Genomic DNA, 12596 nt, shown 5'->3' on the forward strand with positions numbered 1-12596 from the left:
AGAACCCCTCCAACTTAAAGGGGTATTCCCATCTCCAAGATCCTACCCCAATATGTAGTAGGTGTAATAATAGTAATATTAGCAAATATCTCCAATTAGAAATGTAGTATAGTATTTTTGATTCGCTATGTCTCTTTCCTCATGTACAGGCATCGCAGGACCTTAGGTATCCATGGTTACGTCCACTGATAAAGTCACAGTTAGTTAGCTAGTTGCTAGTGGTTGTAACCATGGATACCTAAGGTCCTGCAATGCCTGCACATGAGGAAAGAGAGATAGTGAATCAAAAATACTATACTACATTTCTAATTGGAGGTATTTGCTAATATTATTATTATTACACTTACTACATTTTGGGATAGGATCTTGGAGATGGGAATACCCCTTTAATATAGGTTCAATGCATGGTGCTATCCACGTCATATTTGATCTCTATAGGTAAAATTGTGATAAGGAACATGACGACAATATCTACCGCCTGGAACCTCCAGGGACGAAGTTATCCTGTAACTTGGGCATCTCATAAAATTCTAAAAGACCTAGCACATCCCACAATCAGCCCCCACATGAGCTCATCAAGGGAAGGTATATGGGCATAACATTGAGCTAATAAAAAGCAGTATTTGGGTTTGGGCCATTTGCCAGTCTTTGGAATGTGCAGCTTACTGTGGGTTCTGTCTGTGTTTTTTCCTAAGGAGTACCTCCCTCTTCAAGCTCTGAGCCATTTCTGTGACATCAGGTTTAGTAATTCTCTTTTCGCTATTCCTTCGTATTTTATGTCGTTGTGTATATCATATTGTTTTGTTCCAATTTTGTATTATCTTTTTATATTTTTTATAAACACTGCCTACCTTTCTGGATTAAATATATGAAATGTAATAGCTCTGTCCCTCTTGCTCTGTAAATCGCACCCTTGAAGCCATACTCTACCTGTAATGGGTGTCCAATCAGCCTATATAAATGGTTGGTGGTGACAGCTGGTAGTTCATTTTGTTATTGTGGAGTTGGCAGTGATCGTACCAGGCCATAAACATATATTGTATTGCATTGGAATCGGAGGTGTGTATACCATACACTCACTGTGAGTTCCCCAATAACCGAGGCAGCGGAGTTGTATTCCCTTGTCAACTGGTGACAGTGGGTGGGATTTGCGCAACCTCCTTTCCTGGCTGCATATCTTTGACAATTGGTGGCAGCAGTGGGATCTGTGGGATCTGTCCAGTGTCATCTGTGAGAAAGTGGTAACAGTGGTGGGATTCGCATGACCACTCCGGCAGCTATCCATGGTAGTGGATAACCTTAAGGGTAATGTCAGGGCTCAATTTGGGGATTCGATCTGGTGTCCTGTTGCTTCGTGGTCTGTTCTGACTGTTGAGCTATAGCTTTTTTCCTTCCCTGTCCATATACTGATTGTTCATTTGTCCTTATTCTCCCTTCTTGGTTTGCTACTTTCCAGGTGTTTTCCATTTTCTCATTTTGGTTTGCCCTATCACGTTCTGGGTAGGGATTTATATAGTATCCATTCTCTGCACTTCCTTGCTGGATATATTTCCTGGTGGATGAACATTTAAGAGTTCCAGCTCTTTAACTTAGGGGTTTACCTTGCTAAGTAAACTTCCGTTGTATTCTTGCAGTAAGTAGGTTTGTTTTCCCTCATCATCTTTTCGTTTTATCTCTGTTTGGTTCTTGAGAGAACTTACTGGTTCCTTTTATTTTTGGTACTCCTTAACCTTCAGTCCTTCACCTTGTATGTATTTTAGTTTCTCACACTGGGTTCTTGTATCTCGCCTCATACTTTCCTTTCCCCTTCTTGGTAGTGTGTTGCGGCCTCTCCTCTGGTTCCTCAGGAGGTACGGGAAAACCCTTGATGGCCTTTTAGGGAGCCATATCCGAGCTGGTGTTATTAGTTGTGTGGCTATGGCCTTTCTAGTCTATACCCTTGTTGGGTGTAGGTGCAGAGTTTCCCAGGTATGAGTGTGAACACGTTCATAACAAGTAATATGCTGACGTGTACGATTTCCTGGTAATCTCCTTGCAAGATAAATCCTCTGGTCGTAGTGTAAAGTGAGATTAAGTCAGTGGCGCCCCAGCTGGTGGCGCTGCCTGGACTTACAATTAAAGACTGCCGCTCGAGCAGTGTGACTACACCTGTTACGGGAACTCCCAATGAGCCAAAAAAATCCTACGCCTTTTAGAGGTAGAGTCCTCCTTTCTCAGGGTTACCAATTAAAAATCCCGGAGGAAGGAGGACACTACCTCTAAAAGGCGTAGGATTTTTTTGGCTCACGGGAGTCCCAGTAGCAGGTGTCGTCACACTGCTTGATCGACAGTCTTTGATTATAAGTCCAGGCAGCGACACCGGCTGGGGCTCCACTGACGTAATCTCAGTTTTCATTGATGCCAGAGGATTTATCTCATGGGGGCATCACCCATCGACATTGGGACCACATCTATCCAGGAAATTGTTCACATCAGCAAAATACCCTTAAGCCTATCCACAATTATAGATAGGAGCTTTATATACTCCTATGGTTAGTTACCACGTCTTTGTCCTATTTCAAACTTTTTTGGTCTCATTCGGTGCATATTATTGCATTTACTGTTTATTTTATTTACTTACACATTTTTAAGCACATAGGCTGTCAGTGCATTGTTATATGCTAATTTTTGCACCATAGTGCAAGCGTTAGTGTGTGAGTTCTATTAGATTCCATTAAAGTTTCTTCTTTAAACCATGGATGTAGTTGGTCCTGAGGAGTCACTAATAAACTGAATATTTGGGAAGGTTAGCTAAGACTCTGCTTTAAATTGTAAAGTTCTATCCCAAAAGGTTTTCATGGCACAGAAATATGTAAAAAATATGTAAAATTTATAGAGATACACAAGGTTTCGAATTTGAAAATGAGAAGCAGTCAACCTTGTGTGCACTTGGAGGGTGTCCAAACATGTTGAGTAAATGCTTTGAGGATGTGATTCGCTGACATTATTTGTGGTCGGATTCCCTTTTTGCACATTATACTGACAGGTAAACCTAATGACAACATGTTCTAAAATGGATGGATAAAGAAAGAAGAAGCAATGTTATCTCAGTCACCTTTGCTGTCTGTATCACTCTCGCTGGCACTGGGCACAGGACTGATCATGGGAGTGTTTCTGTCTCCATCTTGCCCTCCCTCTTTCTGCCGGGTTTTGGCATTCTCAATCCCTTTAACTCTTCGAGCATGTCGATTCCCCTTATAATGTGCCTCAGCTTGACTCTGTAAGAAAAAAAAAATTGCGAACAATTGTAATTGCAGCAGTTATCGCAGTCGCTATAATAGTAAGTAGCAGATTATCTGTGCAGAGCTAACACGAATGCCGCAGATGCCATGTGCAGCGCCGCGTAACTGCGTGCTGCCCAACTGTCACTAGTCGTGAGATCAGATCCACTCTGCCTGGGAAAGCAGCATTTGGTGACAGCAGGATGGAGGAATGGGAAGCTGTATTATTAAAATGTGAGATTTTCGCTATTCCCAAATCCATTCACTACCAATTAATTCAGTGATGTTCTCAGAGTTATTCCAGAAGGACCAATAACTGAGCATATAAATGACATTCTATATACTGTATAGCTGGTGTTACAACTATACAAGGCATATGAGACTATTTATTTCACTGTTAGCAATCCTAATGGAAGAAAAAGCCTATTGTCAGACAATATAACCCAATTACAAATAATCATAAGAATGCACATCAGTGACGGTGCTTGTCCCGTGTCTCCAGTCAACATACTGCATGTCCTTGAGCTGATTTTAATTTTGTAAATTGCACGATAGTCAACCTAGCCATCTGTAAAGTATCTATATATGTGTTTAACTGGCTTTCCTACAGTATTGAAAAGCAATTTTATCTTGCAATGCAGTGATGGAGAAGTAAGGTCCATTTATGTAAGGAAGTTCATGAGTTTATTCGAGTTTATTCCGATTCACATCACAATTTTTGTATCCAGTTTGCATTTACACTGGGAAAGATCATGACGTGCTAAGTCATATATGATACTGACGAATAAGGGGCTGTGTCCTCGAAATGCGTCCAGTTGTTCCCCTCCTAGGGACATGTTGTGATTTTTCATTTTGGAATAAAAGGATTTATCGCATGTGGCACCGGATTTTACCTTCTCTATATATCGTTGCAAGTGTATGCTGGACACTAATCCGTGAGCCTGGGATTCCTGTCAGTATCAGGTGATATGAGCTAATTATCTTTTTTCATATCTTTTTTCAGTCTACAAGTAGGAGCAGAGACCCTGATTTCAGTGATGTATCACTTACTAGGCTGTGTGTTGCTGTTTCAATAAAATTAGCGCTTTATCAGCAGGAGATTATCATTACAGGACTAGGTGTCTTGTGCCTTCTGGTCCAACCCCGCCCCCAGCACTGATTAGGAGCTGTCTGTCTTTACATAATGTGCAGAGAAAACTACCAATCAGTGGTGTGGGGGGTGGGGGGGTGTTCTATAAACAACTCAACATTCTGAACCCTACTAGATCTGCAGCAGAGAAAACTGATTATATCACAACTGCCGCAAGAATTAAATAAAGTGATACATCACTGTAATCAGGGTCTCTATCCCTATATCAAGCTGATGTCAGATTACAAAATCCAAAAAAATGAACTGCAGTAAAAGTTGGTATGCATGGAAAATAGGAGTATGTTCACACTGGCCATCAAATTGACAAAACCCAAGACAGAAACAAAATGAACAAATACCCTGCTGTAAGTAAATAAGTAAAAGCAATAGTGTATATAACTAACATGGGATACTTAGTAAACACCGTTTTTGATTTAAAAAAAAAAGCATAAAAGCCATCCCACCAACGTCAAGGTGTAACCAAGTTTAGGATGATCAGTGTGTACCCATCCCGAACTTGAGTACACCTTGATGTTGGTGGGATGTCTTTTATGCTTTTTTTGATCAAAAACGGTGTTTACTAAAAACCCTGCTGACAGATTCCCTTTAATCTTCAAGATCCTATCCCAATATGTAGTAGGTGTAATAATAATATTAGCAAATACCTCCAATTAGAAATGTAGGATAGTTCTTCTGATTCCCTATGTTGCTTACCCCATGTGCAGGGCATTGCTGTATTTTAGGTATCCATGGTTACGACCACTCATATAGTGAGTTAGTTAGTTTTTAGTGGTCGTAACCATATTCTTAAAATAAAATAAGAGCAAAAAATAGTCCACTTTTGATGTGGTAAATTTTGTAAAGGGTGATGGAAAAGTTACAAAATATTTCACAATTATTTCTAAAATGTTGAAATAGTGATATCAGCACAATCAGAGCAAAACAACTATTTATCTGGTTTCCTTCCTGCATTTGCTGACAAGTAGGAATTTTTCCTTTGGGACATATGAGTAAAACGACTAAAGCTTCTAGAGATTGGCTCTGCCAAAGGTTTGAAATAACTTCAGATGTAAAGGCCTTCATCTATAATATAAGGCGGGATGTGTGTTTCTGTCTGAAACCTCGATAGACTGCGCATGCGTGACGTGCAGTCTGGCTCCAGAGAGAAGCAGGCATCCAGCCGGAGATGGCGCCGGAGATCGCGCGGTATGCGTAGGCACTGAACACATACTGCGATCTCCGACGCCATACTTACATACTTACCTGACCGGGAGGAGCGTTGCCGTGGCGCCTCTCGTCGCTGGAGACCGGGGGCGGAGTGAAGGCGTCGGACCGGCGCATGCGCATTGCGCTATCCGGCGCCATTTTACTGAAGACACATTTACAGTGTGTCTTCAGCAAAATGGCGCCAGACAGCGCGGTGCTCCAGCGCCGCACTCCTCCCCCCGCCTCCGGCAGAGAGGACACAGCAGCGCTGGAGTACAGAGAAGAAAGGTGAGTATAACTGTTTATTTTTTTTGTATGTGTGTATAGTGTGAAAGGGATGAGGGGGCCACACATAACAGGATTGTGGGGTGAGGGGACCATGCATATATCAGGATTGGGGGGGTGAGGGGTACCACACATACCAGGATTGGGGGGTGAGGGGTACCACACATACCAGGATTGGGGGGTGGGGGGTACCACGCATACCAGGATTGGGGGGTGAGGGGTACCACACATACCAGGATTGGGGGTGAGGGGTACCACGCATACCAGGATTGGGTGGTGAGTGGTGCCACGCATACCAGGATTGGGCGGTGAGGGGTGCCACGCATACCAGGATTGGGCGGTGAGGGGTGCCACACATACCAGGATTGGGGGGGTGAGGGGACCATGCATACCAGGATTGGGGGGTGAGGGGACCGTGCATACCAGGATTGGGGGGTGAGGGGTGCCACGCATACCAGGATTAGGGGGTGAGGGGTGCCACGCATACCAGGATTGGGGGGTGAGGGGTACCACGCATACCAGGATTGGGGGGTGAGGGGTAACATGCATACCAGGATTGGGGGGTGAGGGGTAACACGCATACCAGGATTGGGGGGTGAGGGGTAACACGCATACCAGGATTGGGGTGTGAGGGGACCATGCATACCAGGATTGGGGGGTGAGGGGACCATGCATACCAGGATTGGGGGGTGAGGGGACCATGCATACCGGGATTGGGGATGAGGGGTGCCACGCATACCGGGATTGGGGATGAGGGGTGCCACGCATACTGGGATTGGGGATGAGGGGTGCCACACATACAAGGATTGGGGATGAGGGGTGCCACGCATGCCGGGATTGGGGATGAGGGGTGCCACGCATACTGGGATTGGGGGTGAGGGGTGCCACGTATACCAGGATTGGGGGTGAGGGGTGCCACGCATGCCAGGATTGGGGGTGAGGGGTGCCACACATACCAGGATTGGGGGTGAGGGGTGCCATGCATACCAGGATTGGGGGTGAGGTCTACCACGCATACCAGGATTGGATGGTGGGGACAGGATGGGGGCAGCACAAATACAAGGAGGGGGGCAGCACATACCAGCATGGGAGACCATATACCAATAAAAATGCTCGCCACCTGGGCATAGAACGGGTTCAATAGCTAGTTCATATTAAATTCAGCTGAGCTCACAGAGTTTGGTGGGACAGGGCAACCATCTAATATTTATGGGGGTCTTCTGTCTCCTTCCTAACAAATGATGTCAGGGAGAGAAGTATTGGCCAGAGTGAATTTAAACACCTGATCATTTGAAGCTACTTATAGAAGTGTCTGATTGTGGCTTAATTCCCTGTCCATTCCCAGTAATCCTGATTGTACAGTTGTCCGGTCAAAAGTGATAAGTCTGCAGTCACTCTGTGTGACTGCAGACTTATGAATCATCCAAGCTCAGGGACAGTGCGCTGCGGGGATTCACCAGTATGAGACCTGTTAACGAAGGGTAAGTATGAGTTATACATACCCCTGGCCAGTGGGCGTGGCCATGCTCTCCATACACTTGTATTGAGGCGAGGCCGCGCCTTCTAGTCGGCCCACTGGCCATCCACACCACTAGACGGGACGTGGCCTTGCTCTATACAAGTGTATGGAGCGAGGCAGCGCTGAATGGCCGGGGGTATGTCAAACACATACATACCCTTCGTTACTGGGTCTCATACCGGCGAATCCCCGCAGGGCACAGTGCCTGAGCTGGGGTGATTCAAAAGTCTGCAGTCACACAGAGAGACTGCAGACTTATCGTTAAGCAAACCACTGCAAAAAATGGAAGGGCTTTTGGCAAATGATGTTCAAAAGTGAGCATTCCTGCTAATGTGGGGTCCATAGCTGGGTTTGGATTTTCGATTTTGCCTATTGGAAAGGTGGCAGGTATGCATATCAATGCTTGCTCAAGACAAATGGAGAAGTAGGAGGGAGAGATATATGTCATCCAAATGGGCGTTATGCCTATACCTATATAACTTGTATGAGCATCTTAACACAGGAGATTTAGGGAATTGTATTATTCCTATCATAAAGGAGTTGTTCGATCTTATGCTACAAGTCTGCAGTTACTCTATATGACTGCAGACTTGTGAATCATCACATCACAAGCACTGAGTGCTGTTAGGATTCTCTGGTGCCAGCAAGAAGCTGTAAGTATGGGATATGCATACTCGCGGCCACATTCCAACTAGACTGTTTCCGGCCAATACACTTGCTTTGAGCGAGGCCATGATGATCTAGTCTGGAAGTGACCACATGTATGCGTATCGCATACCTGTGGTCACATGACTGACCGCTCCTGGTGCCGGCACCAGAGAATCCTCACAGCGCTCAGTGCGCACGATGTGAGGATTCACAAGTCTGCAGTCACATAGAGTGGCTGCAGGCTTGTAGCTGATGATGAGGCCACCCCTTTAAGCCAAAATAATTTAACTTGTGGATTCACATTACACAATGACTCCAGTTTATACTTTTTTTATGTTTTTATTGATCCCAAGAATATAAATTCTTCCCAGCGGGACACTCATGGTAGAGATCATCTAGGCTTTTTGTCAGGCTTCAACAGTCTACTCTTGCAAACTGCAGCCAAGCCATGAGCACTAACAATCTATGAGTCAGCGCCCTTCCCCACCAGTAATTGGCTCAATGGGCATTCCTAAGAAGGTTCGTTCCCAATCATTGGCCCTTGTAATCATAGCAGTGGTCAGCCGACAAGCTAACAAAATGTTTTTTTGTCAGCTGAGTATAACCTTTATGTGGCTTTAAAAATAATGATTGCCAACAGCATCTTGTTAATAGGGGATGTGCTGCAGAGAGTATGAAAACTGCACAGGGACCAAGCGTTCTGGGAGGATTACAAAGCATGTCCTCTCATAGTGGCAGAACGTTCATGGTCTAGAGGAGGAGTATGATGGATGCCACTACGTGAAGAAAACAGAATAAAAATATCTATAGTCAGAACATGAAAAATATGTTTCAGTATGTTTCTAATTAGTAAAACTCAGATGATGCATTCATGTTAAGATAAAGTTGTTGACTTAAGAGCTGTCACAATGGAATGCTGCCTCCTGATGAAAAGTCTCCAAGAATATTAGAAAATCCACGAGCAACAAGAGCAGCTAAGACTAAGAGTGTAACTAACTGTAAGTGATAAGCAATGTCGGCCATGTAGAAGTTATATATACAACCAGGGAACCCTACATAAACTATTTTTATCACCAATGACCTGGGGTCAGCTATGTAAGTCTATGTTCCCACGCTGCAGTCAGCAGAGGCATGTGAAGATCGACTGCTTATAACACGTCTCCTCGTTCTATATACATCCGTATACACAAACAATTAAATGCATGTAAGCATAGAGAGATGGGAATTTAGGTAACGGATATTTATAGCACATGCCTGACTCTCAAACACTAACAGACGTTGCTGGCTGCAGTACGGGTGTTGAGAGCCGGGCATCTAGGCCAAGATTTCATTGTATGTCATTTTTGGCTTTTCAGCCACACCGACTAACAGGGATGTATAAATTAAATGCATTCTTGGAGAACTCTCTCATTCGTTGCCTCGCTGATAACATGCATCCAAGACCCTATAAGAATGAAGTGACTCGCCCAGGGGGATATGGGGGAAACCCGGTACCCGGGCCTTGACCTTCTGTGGGATGTCACGGCAGTCGGCTCCTGGGCCCGTACCCTGGGGTCACTCTTTAAAAAGGGGGTTGGTTGCTTGGGGGGATGAATAACAGTTTTGTCTTGTGACGCCACCTGTGGCATGCGGCCAAAAATGAGCCGCCGCTGTGGAGCAGGTCCTCTGGAGCAGATGTTAGGGCAGCTGGGTTGGTGCGGCTCTCCACAGGCAGAGCTCAGCTCCAGGGCAGTGTAGATGTAAATGGTGATGCTGGGCGTTGTAGTGCAGGAGCGATGGCGCAGCAGCAATAACTGACAGAGACAGTGGGGTCCAGTCGTCCAAGTTTACTCACAGTTATTAGGTTCTTCAGGTGGCACTGTACAGGTGACAGCCTCCCACATTGCGCTGCGTTTACCAGGCAGGGGTTCAGCACTCCCTCAAGTATCTCAAGAGCACTTAACGGGACCCCTTTCTGTATGTTCCTTTCTTAGCCGACTTCCCACGCTGGGTCTCTCCCTCCTGCCCTGCGCCCCGCCACACAAAGTCCCGATCTGGTACCTTGGGATGCCTCTGGCCAACTTGGAGTGCCCGGATCTTACTTGGTGACCTTTTAGGCGACTTCGGTGCGGATGTGGCGATTGCAACTTCAAAGTGCAGAAGCCTCTGGTTTTCTAGCTGAGACCTAAAGTAACTCGGCTAGTCCAGGGACCGGTTCCCTTCCTGCGGCCTGATCCCTCCACTGCCTGGCAGATTCGGTCGTACGGGAGCTGTCCTGCACTAACCGTACCCCCTGGGATCCCTTCTGTTCCTGGAGCTTTTCTCCTGCTCCCACTCCCCTCTCAGTCTTGGGCATGACAGGCTAAGCCCGCCTCCCGAGCAGAGCTCCTGCAGAGCCTCTGCTCCTCTCATCCTCTCACTCCCCTCTTACAAAGATGGCTCCCCTTTTTATACACCTTCTCTTCAAGTGCTCCCCTGGTCCGTGTCCTCCACCCACACCCACTACATGGTTCCCCCTCACTTTGGTCCCCCCCCCCCACTCCAGCCAGGGACGGAGCCAGCAGAAAGCAGTGCATCTTGCCCCTCCAGCCGGTCTTGAGCAGTGTAGTGTTGGGTGCAGGTGTTAGGGTCCCGGGCAGCACTCCATCCTTACCTGAGAGAATGAGATGCCACACCTCTGGGTGAGGTGCAGTACCTCTGTGGCGACTCCTCCCTCAGGGGCGCCACAGAAGCGTTTCAAAACATATTTTTATTCTTAGTTCTGTAAATAGTGAGAATATTGATTCTATTTATTTTCCATTACAGGGAATTTAGAGAACTGAATGGGGAATCTAGGAAACCATATTAGTGAAAAATTCCTGGAAGGGGTGCAAAAGTTATACTTTGACTTACCACCAATTAAGTTTTTACTTGCCGCTAATGTGTTTACACCAGTGACATGGTACTTGAAGTACAGTTAAATGTCTCCAAAAGACCACCTCCTTGAGAAGACCACCCCTTATCCAGACTAGATTTTCAGTTCCAGCATATATTATTTATATAGGTCATCTATTTTAAGAAGGCTACACATCCTGGTGGCACCTTTTCAGTACAATTGTTGGTGATGTTCTCAAAGTGATTTCACTGTATTTATTTTTGCATGGATGGAGCCTTCCATCTAGTGTGAACCACTCAACAGTTAGAATTTCACATCACAACACTACAATACCCACTTGAAATGTCAGCCATTTTTTACCATGGCAGGATGCCCTGGTGACAAATGCACTTTTAAGGCCCCTATACACATTAGACTAGGGATGCCAAACTCAAATACAGAGTGGCAAAATTAAAAAGTCGCAGGCCAACCTTGATATTATATTCAGCAGGGTCATAGAGTAGCGTATCTCACCACTTTGCAGCCCTTACAGAGTAATTTTCCTCCTATTGAAGCCCCTAGATTGCCCTTTCATTGCCCCCATAAAGTATGACGCCAACAAAAGTGCCCCTCAAACACAGTATGATACCCCCACAGTGAATTCCTCCACAGTACTCTCCACACGTAGGGTATGATGATTCTACTGTACTGCCCCCCCCCCCCATCTCCCTTGGTAAAGTATGGTAACCCCCAACACAGTATGATGCTCCAATTGTGATCCCCATAGATCACATCCCCTCCACACAGTATAATGGGCCCCACATAGTCCTCGATTCAGAATAATGGCCCCACATAGTCCTCAATACAGAATAATAGCCCAACATAGTCCTCAATACAGAATAATAGCCCCACATAGTCCTCAATACAGAATAATGGTCCCACATAGTCCTCCATACAGAATAATGGTCCCACATAGTCCTCAATACAGAATAATAACCCCACATAGTCCTCCATATGGCATTGAGGGCCAAATATAATTGCCCTGAAGGCCAAATTTGGCCCACGGGCCAGAGTTTGACTTGTGTGCATTATATTATTATCAGCCGAACCCCATCCACCATATTGATGGATTCGATTGACAGTCTAATTTGTATGGGTTTCTCTGACAGTCTGACAGATGATTGTTGGGGGAGTTAAGTATATTTCATGTCCAATTTTGGACTGCTAATCCTTTTGTTCTCAAGAGATAAGCTGCCGCCAGAGGTCTTTGGCAGTGGCTTTCTCATAGAGAACACAGGAACAGGAACGCTTGGTGGAGTGGTCGAAAGAGTCTAGCAAGATAGCTATCTAAAGTGTACTTTAGAGTCTCCAAAAGAATTTATATAAGGTTTTCCACAATAGAAGTCTATGGAAAATGCATAATAAATTACATAAAATCGTGCTATTTAAAAAAAACACCAAAAGCTGTAAAAATGCACAAACAAAAAAAAAACACTGTGCAGTGTCTTTCTCATTTCCTTTTAAAACCAACATCTGACTGCAGAGAATTCTGCTGCAAAAAAAATGAAGAAAAATGTCATTCATAGAAAAGCATTAAAGTAGCAGATATTTCTAATAAAAAAAAAATGGGTCACGGTTATCATTGTTGTTGAACTTTATTCTCAAAGAGATGGGTATAAGAAACAAGGGGTAGGGCTTTATAAGTTATTACACTGT

The 12596-nt window shown here is 45.0% G+C and overlaps 1 protein-coding gene across 6 annotated transcripts in view; it reads right to left on the reverse strand.

Moving 5' to 3' along the window:
• The window catches only part of ZNF385A (zinc finger protein 385A), a 211628-nt gene that overhangs the window by 23259 nt on the left and 175773 nt on the right, over nucleotides 1-12596 (reverse strand). For all 6 annotated transcript variants that reach the window (XM_073663154.1, XM_073663153.1, XM_073663160.1 and 3 more), the window contains one exon: nucleotides 3095-3257. In XM_073663154.1, coding sequence (XP_073519255.1) covers nucleotides 3095-3257 — 163 coding nt within the window. The remainder of the gene's footprint in view (nucleotides 1-3094; nucleotides 3258-12596) is intronic.

The sequence above is a fragment of the Phyllobates terribilis genome, unplaced genomic scaffold (genome assembly GCF_046119375.1).
Source record: "Phyllobates terribilis strain yellow unplaced genomic scaffold, ASM4611937v1 Scaffold_2__4_contigs__length_985480577, whole genome shotgun sequence".
NCBI lineage: Eukaryota > Metazoa > Chordata > Amphibia > Anura > Dendrobatidae > Phyllobates > Phyllobates terribilis.